The 14,931-nt window shown below is 37.3% G+C and overlaps 1 protein-coding gene across 8 annotated transcripts in view; it reads left to right on the forward strand.

The window, feature by feature from the left end:
* The window catches only part of KCNN2 (potassium calcium-activated channel subfamily N member 2), a 333,031-nt gene that overhangs the window by 298,612 nt on the left and 19,488 nt on the right, over positions 1-14,931 (forward strand). For all 8 annotated transcript variants that reach the window (XR_014239446.1, XM_082376209.1, XM_082376210.1 and 5 more), the window contains one exon: positions 8,407-8,517. Coding sequence is in view for 7 of the 8 variants with exons in the window: in XM_082376209.1 (XP_082232335.1) it covers positions 8,407-8,517 (111 nt within the window). In the remaining variant the exon portion in view is untranslated. The remainder of the gene's footprint in view (positions 1-8,406; positions 8,518-14,931) is intronic.

The raw sequence follows: 14,931 nt of genomic DNA on the forward strand, positions 1-14,931 counted from the left end.
TCTGGGATGAAGTTTAAATGGCTTTATCCTTTTGGTTGAAGGCAGGCAAATAACAGTGTTACATCATGGTGTCTTAGCTTTTTGTCAGTACCAGCTAGTTTCTCAGTATCTCCAACTTTATAATAAAGTAATTGATTTGCTTAGCATTTAAAAAGTTACCCTATCTACCATTTAATATCTGTACATAAAGATACAACACAAACTGAACGCTATCATTTTTCCTTACCTATGGGTAATATATGTTTGTTTCAAGAGTAGAATACAACCTCATTGGTAAGAGTATATCTTGTCTTATATTAAAATGAAAGTCATTCATTTTTAATTTTTGCTTCTGTACTTTTGTAAAATTATGGCATCTCCTGTTGGCCCTTTAACTATTTAGAGTATGGATGACTGCATTTTTTGGCATAAATTATTTTTAAATATGGAGCAATATCTGTACAGTCCTAGGGATACTGGTTATTATCTGATAAGTGGTCCTCTACTGATAGTGACCTGTAAACCCTAGATTTCAACAAGTCTACTATGTATTCCTCAACAAAAGTGAGGTGACTTCAGATCTGAGCAACTTAAGCTTCTTCCATCCCATCAGTAATTCTGTATAAACAAAAGCAATGCATAAAGGTTTTCCACTTTGTAACAATTTAAAAATCACACCAGTTAATTTTTTAAATTTTATTCAGGGAGCAAAAAACAAAAAAGTAATCACTTTTTTACACCACATTAGGATAAGAATACTTCATAATTGTCATCATCAAATTTACCAGGTATCAAAGAGTCTTGATTTAAGGTCACATGGCATCTCAGTCAATTGTCAGAGTTCAGTAGTTTTTACCCTGAAGGGTAGTAACACTACCCTGTTAATTCAATCAGAAGATATTCCAAAAGAGTGCCATAAATTAGCCAGAGCTTATAGTAAGAGAATGACTGGTATTAAAGAAGGCTAAACCTAAAGTATGATTATATTCCTGCTACTTCCTGTCTTTGCATTTAAGGATTACTTTTACCCTGCCAGTAGAAGTAGGAGTCCTGAAAAACTAGACTAGAGCCATTCCTTGGTGTTGCATGTGTGAATAAGGAAAAAAAAAAATCCCAGGATCTTTTATATGTCTTGTACAATTTGATATGAGGTGTTTAATATCAAATAATAACTTTGAAGAGGTTTTTACCTTTTTGTTTTTTGGTACTTTCTGGCATGTTCGTTGAATCTCATCAAATAAAGGCTCATTGAAGAGAGCGTATCTTTAAATTCTTACCATAGTTTCTGTTTTGTGCAGAGCAGCTGGAGGGGATGATGGGCCTTTTCAGTCCTAAAGCTAAATTCCCCACCATTGCCCTAAGCAGACCTTCACTTCTCCCCATGAAAATTTCTTAAGAAATAAGACAGCTGCTTTTTCCCAGGTACAGGCAAGTATAGCTGAAAGTTGTTGTGACCTTCTAGTATTCGACTCATTGTCTCTACAATTCCACCTACATTTTCTAAACTATCAGCACTTTGAATTGGCAGAGCTGCCCTTCCTGTCTCTGAAATACGTGCGCTCACATTGACATCATTGCTAATAAGGAGATTTAAACCTGAGGATGACTCATTGTTGATGACCCGTTTTATGTACCACTTCCTTCTTTCCAGCCACCAAAGCACACAAGAAGGAGCTGAACAAGCAAATGACTCTAAAGGAGAGTTGGGGTTCCTAAGCCCAGGTTTTATCACTGAACTCAAAAACCCACACACACCTTCTCCCCTCTTCCTTAGGATGAGAACATTTTAACTGACCTCTGCCCTCCTATCAACAGTACAGCTGACCCTTGAACAACACCGGTTTGAACTGCCTGGATCCACTTATTGCAGATATTTTTCAGTAGTAAATACTGTAGTACTACAATCCGTGGTTGATTGAATTCACAGCTATGGAGGGCCCGCTATAAGTTATACTCGGATTTTCAACAACAAGGTGGGTGGGCATCCCTAATCCCCTCCTTGTTCAAGGGCCAACTGTATTTGAAGACACTCAGAGGGAATTTATCTTCAAAGTTATCTTGAATGTTGTTTATTTTCATAACCTAAAGAGATCTTGTAAAACTCCAATGGGATATTATACTGAAGCTGAATGTTTTATAGAATCTTTACTTGCCAGAAATGCTTGTTTTATGTATCTTTATGAAAGAATAATTGTCAGGCAAGTGCACTAAAAAAATGTATTCATTGTTCTAGGATATTGAATCAGTCAACCCCAGGGACAAAAACATGGGTAATGTTTTCAAGTACTCATTTTACCTTCCCTTTGAAGAAGAAGTTAATATTTTAAAATGCAAGTTGATCTTTCAGCTATTTTATTAACTTAGGTGCATTTTCAGTAGAAAGCATGATTTTTTCAAAATATGTTAAGAAATTTTCATTAGTGATAGGCAATCAATCAGCTATCAAACTAAAGTTTGACCTTTTAGGAGCTATTGTAAGACCCAGGAGGATAATTAATTTAACACTGGAATAATTTGAACTTTAGCAATTTTTGGCAGAGTCCTTCTCTGTGATGGTGAGTATTCTGGAATTTCCCCCAAAATTATAAATTTTATTATTATTATGTTGAATCTTTGGCAGATGCCTTTTTAAATAAGGAAAGAATCAAAACCTTAACCTGGTGTGCTATTAAAGGAATTTCCGTCTCCATAGGCTTGTGTATTAAGTTTTTAAAGCTTGATCCCAAAGTGCTGTTTCAAAATCATTCTTAGAAGTGTTTTTTAGTAGGATCAGCATCACCAGTGATCTAAAGTAAAAATATGTCACTTCTCTGAATTTTTCAAACACTGTGTGATAAATGATCTTGGGGAAAATGAGCTGCTGAACTTCTTTTACATTCTAGGGACCGACATGGCTTTCAATGTATGTGCTATATTAGAGAAGAATACAACAGAGAAAGGCACTACATCTTTTTTGATTGAAGTAGAGTTGATTTACAACGTTGTGCTAATTTCTGCTGTACAACAAAGTCACTCAGTTATATACATTCTTTTTCATATTCTTTTTCATTATGGTTTATCACAGGTTATCGAATATAGTTCCCTGTACTATACAGTAGGGACCTGGTTGTTTATCCATTCTAAATGTAATAGTTTATATCTACTAAACTCAAACTCCCAGTCTATCCCTCTCCCTTCCCACCTCCCCCTTGGCAACCACAAGTCTGATGTCTATGTCTGTGAGTCTGTTTCTGTTTTGTAGATAGGTTCATTTGTGCCATATTTTAGATTCCACATATAAGTGATATCATATGGTATTTCTCTTTCTCTGTCAGACTTCACTTAGTATGATAATCTCTAGTTGCATCCATGTTGCTGCAAATGGCATTATTTCATTCTTTTTTATGGCTGAGTAATATTCCATTGTATATATGTACCACATCTTCTTTATCCATTCCTCTGTCGATGAACATTTAGGTTGTTTCCATGTCTTGGCTATTGCGAATAGTGCGTCTGTGAACATATGGGTGCAGGTATCTTTTTGAATGTAGTTCTGTCTGGATATATGCCCAGGAATGGGATTGCTGGATCACATGGCAACTCTAGTTTTTTGCAGAACCTCCATACTCTTCTCTGTAGTGGTTGTACCAATTTACATTACCACCAACAGTGTAGGAGGGTTCCTTTTTGGCCATTCTGACTGGTGTGAGGTGATATCTCATTGTGGTTTTAATTTGCATTTCTCTAATAATTAGTGATGTTGACCATCTTTTCATGTGACTCTCGGTCATCTGTATGCTTTCTTTGGAGAAATGTCTATTTAGGTGTTCTGCCCATTTTTCAATTGAGTTGTTTGGTTGTTTGGTTTTTTTTTTTTTTTCTTTTTGGCTGCGTTGGGTCTTTGTTGCTGTGTGTGGGCTTTCTCTAGTTGCAGCGAGTGGGGGCTACTCTTCATTGTGGTGTGTGGGCTTCTCATTGTGGTGGCTTCTCTTGCTGCGGAGCATGGGCTCTAGGCACGTGGGCTCAGTAGTTGTGGCTTGTAGGCTCTAGAGCACAGGCTCAGTAGCTGTGGCGCACGGGCTTAGTTGCTCGCAGCAAGTGGGATCTTCCCGGACCAGGGCTTGAAGCTGTGTCCCCTGCATTGACAGGTGGATTCTTAACCACTGTGCCACCAGGGAAGTCCCTGGTTTTTTGATATTGAGTTGTATGAGCTATTCATATATTTTGGAGATTAAGCCCTTGTTGGTCACATTGTTTACAAATATTTTTTCCCATTCTGTAGGTTGTCTTTTTTTTTTTTACTGTTTCATTTGCTATGCAGGCACTGCATTTTAATTTGGCAGCATCTAAGACTCTCCAGGTGTTGGGATTCAACTATAGCTTATGAGTTCTGATTGTCATTTGTCTGTTCACTTTGATCTGGCACAATGAGCATTAATACTTACTTATCTTTTCTAAGGACAAGGCCTCTCTCCCCCACTCCTCCTCTCTCTCTTGCAACATTTAATTTGTTAGAAGGAAAGATGATTAACTAGCCAAGGAAAACCTAAACCTTTGACTTTAATGTATTGGCGTCATAAACACCATGTTTTGTTTTGTTTTTTAATTAGTTTTTAGTTGTCTGAGCATCTTGAAGTGGCAAGTTAGTTATTTGCTTAGCTTTTTCTTAATAACATAAATGAAATGAGAGAAAAGTAACCAGGATACATTTTCTGACTTTGGTGAAAGGACTATGACTCATCTTGTTAAAGGCGTGCAGGGATCTTAATTTCAGAGAATAACATATGTTAGTCCCAACTGTTTCTATATCCATTGTGATCATGACAAGATTTGGAGAAAATGTTGTAAAAGCATATTTACTTTCATTCTATTCACTTTATGAAACAGAATGGTCCAGGAAATAGACATTGAGTGGACAATAACATCATGCCATTACTTAAATGTGTTGGCAGGAACTTAACTTGCACCTTACAGGGGTAAGCCAGCTTCATTTTGCATAACTCTAAAAGTTTTTTAAAGTTACTTGTTTGAAACCCGATTCTATACATAATCAAAACCTCTTATGATTTATTAAGAACCTGGGGAGGTATAAGACTTACATATAAGGAGTAATGGACTTTGAAGAAAAAGAGGTTTCTAAGTGGCTCTTGGGGTACAATTTAAAGGGTACGGTTAGGATAACGGAGTGAGGGATATAGGCAATGGTTTCACTAATTACTTAATTGTCAGATTCACTTGCTTCTCTAGTTTACAACAGAGGTAATCATTTAATAAACAAGACTTTGGTGAGCTAGAGAAATGGAAGAAAATATCACTCAAGAATAAGCACAGATAAAAATCAATTTCCAAAGGCTCTTGATACCAGTGATTTTCCACTCCTGTTGGGATTTTGATTTCTTTCCAGAAGAATTGCAGCAGTGGCCTTCTGCCAGAGGAGAACAATATTCAGCTTATAGTGCCAACTGCCACTTATAGCTATCTCTCCAGTTGTAGAAGCCCCTCAGATTTTTATATTTGCTGCTTATTAAAAAGCTCTTGACTTTCCCTTGGCTCACTGATTGAGGAATGCCTGGGAGCCTACATGCAACAGGTGATCCCATTCCTGTCAAACAAATGCCATCACACTGTGTGTAGGTACAGAAGGCTAGCCTGAGTGGCCACTGATTCCTTCCACCAATTCAGGCTAGCCTCTCATCAGTATACTGTAACTTATTTAGATTTTGTGGCAGGCGTCTGAAAGTCAACATAATAGGTGTAGATGCTTCCAAAGGCCATTCTTTTCCTTCATTGGTTTCCAGCCATAAAATCACTTGCTTTCATTGTCTATACACAGCCCAAAATATCAAGATAGCTATCACACAGCCCATACATTTCTGACCTTGTCCTCTCTGTCCTCTTCCTTTATGCTCCTTGTTTATCATTTCCTGAATGTCTTCATAAGTGAAATGACTCTGGTAAGAACCTTTACCTAGTGTTTAAAATAGAAAGTAAGTAATGGAGTTTGCCATTTTCTTTCCATATCGTCCTTCACTTAAAGCAGTGACTTTGTGTTGGAGTCACATGGAGAGCTTTAAAAGATTCTAGTCACATTTAAGTTTAAAAAACACTGATTTAAAAGTTGCAGCGGTTATAAAATAAGAATAATGTTTTGCCTTATTTTGGTAACTAACCATATTCCTCAATTTTTAAACATTCATACTCTAAGAGTATTTGTTTTGCTTTGAAATACAGTGCTTCATATTGTGTCATGAATATGGAAGTGACCACAAATAAGAATATATGTGACCTTACATATACAGAAAAGTATTATGAGATGAGGTAAAGGGTGGGAAATATACCAATGCTACTCTGAGTTCATAATTGAATAATCACTTACTCTGCCTTAATTGCCTCATCTCCAAAATCTGAAGGTTAAACCAGGTAGGTCTAATACCTTCTGGCTTCTTTCTCTGATCCTATCATCAGTACCACTTCATTTCTGAGGATACTGATTTCTCCATAGAGCTAGGTGGAAGGGGATATTTAAAACCCTCTGGAAATATTATATTTAAACAGTATCAACTTACTAATAAGGCCATGTTTCTATGATTGTAATTATCCGGTTGTAGCAAGACAGGGCAAGTGTATTTATTTTCTCCTTTTCTCCTCAGTCTTGTCCCTCCCGCCAGATTTGTTGCAACAACTCATTCAGTGAGACCAAAAATTCCTTCTTTGGTTAGTAACTTAATGGCTAAATTACATTTATCAATTCAAATGGAGATGATTATAATTAATTATTTAATAAAACATAAGTAAGTATGAATCATGAAAGATCACTTTCCTAGGTTGAATTTTTTTAAGGTTAATAAAGATATGTAAAGGTTAGGTTAGATGTTTTCTTAAACTACAAACTGTTTTCATTTTTGAAATGTGTAAGCATTTGTTTGTATAAGTAATATGTATTCATTGTAGAAAATGTGGACTCTTCAGGAAAGCACAAAGAACTAAATAACTTACTGGTATTCCAACCACTGAGAGAGATGCTCTTCTCACAGCTGGGCTTATTTCTTTGTTTCACAAATATGAATTCCTTTTAAAAAATAAAATTAGGAGCAAATTATGTATATAAGTTTCTCACTTGCTTGTTTAAATATATTGTCTTTAAATATTATAGATATAAAAATTTAATATATTCATAATATATTAGGGAAATGCTATAAGTAATAACCATTCCCTCAAACTTAGATATTTAAGGTGTAGACCACATTTTTAAGGGGCAGAGTTGCTATTATAACTCATGATTTTTAGACCTATTGGGAATGAGGAAAACCAGGTTACCTTGTGAGAATGTGAGACTCTCTTGGATGGCTATACAGTGAGCATCCTAACCATCTTAGCTAACATAAAAGGGATGCTATTTAAAACTAGTTTAAAAGGATTCCAGTCTGTTGAAAGATCCCCACATATTGTAAAGTCTCATTGTTTGCGGCCCTCTTCTGTGGGTCCTGCCTGTGCCCTGTGGCTCATTGTTGTCTGCCTACTGAGACGACTAGGCAATCTTGATTCTCTGTGGTCCTCCCAAGGTTGAGATTCTGTCTGGAGATCTGGACTTCCTCGCCTGGGCCCTCCTGTAGGTGCCCCAGCCTTGCCTCCTGACCCTGCATGTAGTCACTGGTCTTTCAACCAAGAAGACCCCGTACCTCACAACTTGGAATGCATGCACCTTGATCATGGAGCAGGAGGGCTTTAATCTCTGGGGGACCATACAGTGTCACACGACTCTGCCTAAGAGATCAGCACAATAGCCTATAATTCAAAAAAGGACCACTGTTGAGTTTTTCAAAATAAAGGTAGCCCATTCCTTTCTTCTTGCTGGTAAACCTCTGGAAGAGTAAGGCTGTTATCCCTGACCTTCAGCACTTCACGTATGTCTGTTGTCCAGGTTCAGATCACTGTGATCCTTTCTGTTCTGCTTGTGGACACGTTTGAAGTTGTGCATATAATGCATCAGTTTCCATTCCTGGCTTTTCACAGTTGATTGTCCTGAAGACCTGCTGGTCTTATCTTCACAGAAGATTATAGAATATTATTTTTAGAGAATAATTATTTCCTCTCTGTGCATTTATGCTAATTCACTAATTTGTATATCCATGTATAACTGATTTGCTCTATTTTTAAGTCCCTGAAAATTCAGCAAGTTGCTGTTTTACCATTTATTTCTTATGATTAAAATGTGTCTGATACAAACACATTTGTTCTTAGTTCACCTATTTTAAGTTTTTTACCATCAATCTAAAGGCTTGTTGCTTGTTCTTATTGGCCATGCAGTTTCTGTCATATTGATGGAAGACACTGATAACTATCTGAAGATTAAAAACTGTAGTAATGTACTTAGTACAAAACATTGTTTAATGTGCTTGAGACCAAAAATAATAACTCTTCGGGGTTCTTTTCTCTCCTGGTTTTCAGGGTGCTGGTTGCACAGCCCTGGTGGTAGCTGTGGTCGCAAGGAAGCTGGAACTTACCAAAGCAGAAAAGCACGTGCACAACTTCATGATGGACACTCAACTGACAAAAAGAGTAAGTTACCACCCTTGTATCTCCAAAGGGAATATTAGTGTTTTTTCTTTCTTTGGTTTAAATTTTTATTTTATTTTATGTTGGAGTATATAGTTGATTTACAATGCTGTGTTAGTTTCAGGTGTTCACCAAAGTGATTTAGTTATACATACACATATATCTATTCTTTTTCAGGTTCTTTTCCCACATAGGTTATTACAGAATAATGAATAGAGTTCCCTGTGCTATACAGTAGGTCCTTGTTGTTTATCTGTTTTATACATAGTAGTGTGTATATGTTAATCCCAAACCCTTAATTTATCCCCTCCCACACCTTTCCCCTTTGGTAACCATAAGTTTGTTTTCAAAGTCTGTGAGTCTGTTTCTGTTTTGTACATAAATTCATTTGTATCATTTTTTTAGATTCCACATATGTGATATCATATGATATTTGTCTTTGACTTACTTCACTTAGTATGAGAATCTCTAGGTCCATCCATGTTGCTGCAAATGGCATTATTTCATTCTTTCTTATGGCTGAATAATATTTCATTGTATATATGTACCACATCTTCTTTATCCATTCGTCTGTAGATGGACATTTAGGTTGCTTCCATGTCTTGGCTATTGTAAACAGCGCTGAAATGAACATTGGTGTGCATGTATCCTTTCGAACCATGGTTTTCTCCAGATATATGCCTAGGAGTGGGATTGCTGGATCTTATGATAGTTCTATTTTTAGCTTTTTAAGGAACCTCCATACTGTTCTCCACAGGGCTGCACCAATTCACATTCTCACCAACAGTGTAGGAGGGTTCCCTTTCCTCCACACTGCCTCCAGCATTTGTTGTTTGTAGATTTTCTGATGATGCCCATTCTGACTGGTGTGATAACTCATTGGAGTTTTGATTTGCATTTCTCTAATACTTAGTGATGTTGAGCATCTTTTCACGTGCCTCCTGGCCATCTGTATGTCTTCTTTGGAGAAATGTCTATGTAGGTCTTCTGCCCATTTTTTGATTGGGTTGTTTGGTTTTTTGTTGTTGAGTTGTATGAGCTTTTTGTATATTTTGGAGACTAAGACCTTGTCAGTCGCATCATTTGCAAATATTTTCTCTCATTCTGTGTGTTGTCTTTTCGTTTTGTTTATGGTTTCCTTTGCTGTGAAAAAGCTTTTAAGTGTAATTAGGTCCCATTTGTTTATTTTGTTTTCATTTTCATTACTCGAGGTGGTGGATCCTAAAAGATATTGCTGCAATTTATGTCAAGGAGTGTTCTACGTTTTCCTGTAAGAGTTTTATGGTATTTGGTCTTACATTTAGGTCTTTAATCCATTTTGAGTTTATTTTTGTGTACAGTGTTACAGAATGTTCTAATTTCAGTCTTTTACATGTAGCTGTCCAGTTTTCCCAGCACCACTTATTGAAGAGACCATCTTTTCTCTATTGTATATTCTTGCCTCCTTATTGTAGATTAATTGAACATAGGTGTGTGGGTTTATTTCTGGGCTTTCTATCCTGTTCTGTTGATCTATTATTTCTGTTTTTGTGCCAGTACAATACTGTCTTGATTACTGTAGCTTTGTAGTATAGTTTGACGTCAGGGAGCCTGATTCCACTAGCTCCATTTTTCTTTCTCAAGATTGCTGTGGCTATTCAGGTTCTTTTGTGTTTCCAAACAAATTTTAAGACTTTTTGTTCTAGAACTGCAGAAAATTGGGAATTTAAAAGGGATTGCATTGAGTCTGTAGATTACCTTGGGCAGTATAGTCATTTTGACAGTAATTGATTCTTCCAGTCCAGGTACATGGTATATCTTTGCATCTGTTTGTGTCCTCTTCGGTTTATTTCATCAGTGTCTTATAGTTTTCCGAGTACAGGTTTTTTACCTCCTTAGGTAGGTTTATCCTAGGTATTTTATTCTTTTTGATGCAATGATTAATGGGATTGTTTCCTTAATTTCTCTTTCTGACCTTCAGTTGTTTGTTAGTGTATAAGAATGCAAGAGATTTCTGTGTATTAATTTTGTATCCTGAAACTTTACCAAATTCATTGATGAACTCTAGTAGTTTTCTGGTATCATCCTTAGGATTTTCTGTGTATAGTGTCATGTCATATCATGTCTACTTCTTTTCCAGTTTGGATTCCTTTTATTTCTTTTTCTTCTCTAATTGCTATGGCTAGGACTTGCAAAACTATGTTGAATAAAAGTGGTGAGAGTGGACACGCTTGTCTTGTTCCTGATCTTAGAGGAAATGCTTTCAGCTTTTCACCATTGGGTATGATATTAACTGTAGGTTTGTCGTATATGGCCCTTATGTTGAGGTATATTCCCTCTATACACACTTTCTGGTGAGTTTTTATCATAAATGTGTATTGAATTTTGTCGAAAACTTTTTCTGCATTTATTGAGATGATCATTTGGGTTTTATTCTTCAGGTTGTTAATGTGATGTATCACACTGATTGATTTGCAAATATTGAAAAATCCTTGCATCCCTGGGATAAATCCCTCTTGATCATGGTGTGTGATCCTTTTCATGTACTGTTGGATTCAGCTTGCTAGTATTTTGTTGAGGCTTTTTGCATGTATGTTCATCAGTGATACTGGCCTGTAAGTTTCTTATTTTGTGGCATCTTTGTCTGGTATCATGGTGATTATGGCCTCATAGAATGAGTTTGGAAGTGTTCCTTCCTCTGCAATTTTTCAAAATAGTTTCAAAAGGATAGGTGTTAACTCTTCTGTAGATGTTTGATAGAATTCGCCTGTGAATCCATCTGGTCCTGGACTTTCATTTGTTGGGCGTTTTTTAATCACAGTTTCAATTTCAGTGCTTGTGACTGGTCTGTTCATATTTTCTATTGCTTCCTGGTTTGGTCTTGGGAGATTGTACCTTTCCAAGAATTTTTCCATTTCTTTGAGGTTGTCCACTTTATTGGCATATAGTTGCTTGTAGTAGTCTTATGATCCTTTGTATTTCTTTGGTGTCAGTTGTAACTTCTCCTTTTTCATTTCAATCGTTTCATTTATTGATTTGAGCCCTCTCTCTTTCTTGATGAGTCTGAATAAAGGTTTATCAACTCTATCTTTTCCAAGAACCAGCTTTGAGTTTTATTAATCTTTGCTATTGTTTTCTTTGTTTCTATTTCATTTATTTCTGCTCTGATCTTTATGATTTCTTTCCTTCTACTAACTTTGAGTTTTGTTTGTTCTTTCTCTAGTTGCTTTAGGTGTAAGGTTAGGTTGTTTGGGATTTTTCTCGCTTCCTGAGGTAAGATTGTATTGCTATAAACTTCCCTGTTAAAGGTGGTTTTGCTGTGTCCCATAGCTTTTGGATCATCATGTTTTAATTTGTCTCTAGGTATTTTTTTTATTTCCTCTTTGATTTCTTCAGTGATCCATTGGTTGTTTAGTAACACATTGTTTAGCTTCCACGTGTTTGTGTTTTTTATAGTTTTTTTTTTTACCCCCTTGTAGTTGATTTCTAATCTCATAGCATTGTGCTCGGAGAAGATGCTTGGTATGATTTCAGTTTTCTTGCTCGGAAAAGATGCTTGGTATAATTTCAGTTTTCTTGAATTTATCAGTGCTGGGTTTATGTCCTAGTATGTGATCTATCCTGGAGAGTGTTGTTCCATGAGCACTTGAGAAGAAAGTGTATTCTGCTCTTTTTGGATGGAATGCTCTATAAATATCAATTAAGTCCATCTGATATATTGTGTCATTTAAGACCTGTGCTTCCTTAATGATTTTCTGTCTGGATGATCTGTCCATTGCTGAAGGTGGGGTGTTAAAATCCCCCACTATTATTGTGTTACTGTCGATTTCTCCTTTTATGGCTGTTGGCATTTGCCTTGTGTATTGAGATGCTCCTATGTTGGGTGCATAAATATTTACAATTGTTATATCTTCTTCTTGGATTGACCCCTTGATCATTATGTAGTGTCCTTCCTTGTCTGTTGTGACAGTCTTTTACTTTAAAGTCTATTTTGTCTGATATGAGAATTGCTACTCCAGCTTTCTTTTGATTTCCATTTACATGGAATATCTTTTTCCATCCCCTCACTTTCTGTATGTATGTGTCCCTAGATCTGAAGTGAGTCTCTTGTAGACAGCATATATATGGGTCTTGTTTTTATATCCATTCTGTGTCTTTTGGTTAGAGCATCTAATCCATTTACATTTAAGGTAATTACCAATATGTATGTTTCTGTTGCTATTTTCTTAATTGTTTTGGGATTATTTTCATGGGTCTTTTTTCTTCCTTTCCCCCCTTTTGTTCTCTTCTCTTCTGATTTGATGATTATGTTTAGTGTTGTGTTTGGATTCCTTTTTCCTTTTTGTGTGTATATCTGTTGTAGATTTTTGGTTTGTGGGTACCATGAAGTCTTGATATAGCAGTCTATAAGATTGTTTGTTTTAAGTTGCTGGTCTCTTAGTTTCAAATGCATTTCCAGTATCCTGCATTTGAACTCTCCTCTTCTCACAATTGCTGGTTTTGATATCATATTTGTGTGTGGATTATTTTCTACCTTTAATGTACGTTTGCCTTTACTGATGAGCTTTCCCAGTTGTAATTTTCTTGTTTCTAGTTGTGTCCTTTTCTTTCCCACCTAGAGAAGTTCTTTTAGCATTTGTTGTAAAGCTGGTCTGGTGGTGCTGAATTCTCTTAGCTTTTGCTTGTTTGCAAAGCTTTTCATTTCTCCATTGAATCTGAACGAGAGCCTTGCTGGGTAGAATATTCTTGATTGTAGCTTTTTCCCTTTCATCACTTTGAATATATCATGACACTCCCTGCAGAGTTTCCGTGGAGAAATCAGCTGATAACCTTATGCGGATTCCCTTCTTGCTTTTAATATTTTCTCTTTGTCTTTAATTTTTGTCAATTCGATTAATATGTGTCTTGGCATGTTCCTCCTTGGGTTTATCCTGTATGGGACTCTCTGCACTTCCTGGACTTCAGTGAGTGTTTCCTTTCCTATGTTAAGGAGGTTTTCAGCTATTATCTCTTCAAATATTTTCTCAGGGTCTTTCTCTCTCTCTCTTCTCCTCCTGGGACCCCTATAAGGTGAATGTTGGTGCATTTACTGTTGTCCTGAGGTCTCTGAGACTGTCTTCATTTCTTTTCTTTTCATTACTTTTTCTTTAGTCTGCTTTGAGGCAGTGATTTCCACCATCTGTCTTCCAGCTCACTTATCTGTTCTTCTGCCTGATTTATTCAGCTATTGATTCCTTCTAATGTATTTTTTCATGTTAGTAATTGTATTATTCATCTCTGGCCATTTGTGCTTTGTTTATCTAGATCTTTGTTAAACATTTCCTGTATGTATCTTTTAGGTTTGTGCCTCCATTCTTTTTCCATGATCTTGGATCATCTTTACTATCATTATTCTGAATTCTTTTTCAAGTAGCTTGCCTATCTCCACTTAACCTAGTTGTTCTTTTGGGGTTTTATCTTGTTCCTTTGTCTGGAACATATTCCTCTGCCATCTCATTTTGTCTAACTTTCTGTGTTTGCAGTCCCACAGGCTGCAGGATTATGGTTCCTCTTGCTTCCGGTGTCTGCCCACTGGTGGGTGGTGCTGGGTCTTGTCCCTCTGGTGGGCAGGGCCATATCAAGGGGTGTGTTTTTAGGCAGCTGTGCACTCAGGAAGCTTTTAAGCAGCCTGTCTGCTCTTGGGTGTTGCTGTGTTCTTGCCCTGTTTGTTGTTTGCCCTAAGGTGTCCCAGCACTGGAGCCTTCAGGCTGTTGGGTGGGGCAAGGTCTTGGCATCAAAATGGCAGCCTCCAAGACAGCTCACACCTATGAGTGCTCCCCAGTACCTCTGCCACCAGTGTCCTTTTCCCTGCAGTGAGCCACAGCTGCCCTTCCACCTCCCCAGGAGACCCTCCAAGAGCAGCAGGTAGGTAGGTCTGCTCTAGGCTCTAATGAAGTCACTGCTTTTTCCCCTGGATTTTGGTGTGCACGAGACCTTGTGTGCATCCTCCCAGAGTGTCAGTTCTGCTTCCCCCAGTCCCGTGGAGTTCCTGTGATCAAGTCCCACTGACCTTCAAAGCCAAACGCTCTGGGGGCTCCTCCTCCTGATGCCAGTCCTGCAGACTGGGGAGCCTGATGTGGGGCTCAGAACTCTCTCTGTGATATAATTATGTGGGAGAACCTCTGCAATATAATTATTTTCCACTTTGTGGGTCATCCACCCAGTGGCTATGGGATCTGATTGTATGGCAAATGCACCCCACTTACCATCTCGTTGTGGCTCCTTCTTTGTCTTTGGAAGTAGAATATCTTTTTTGGTAGGTTCCAGTCCTTTTTTATTGATGGTTGTTCAGCAGTTGTGGTTTTGGTGTTTTCATGAGAGGAGGTGAGCTCAGGTCCTTCTACTCTGCCATCTTGTCTGGGGCTCCTGTTTTCTTTCAATTTGGGGCAATAATAGTTT

This window comes from Balaenoptera borealis (assembly GCF_965194805.1).
Source record: "Balaenoptera borealis genome assembly, chromosome: 2".
In the NCBI taxonomy this organism is placed as follows: domain Eukaryota; kingdom Metazoa; phylum Chordata; class Mammalia; order Artiodactyla; family Balaenopteridae; genus Balaenoptera; species Balaenoptera borealis.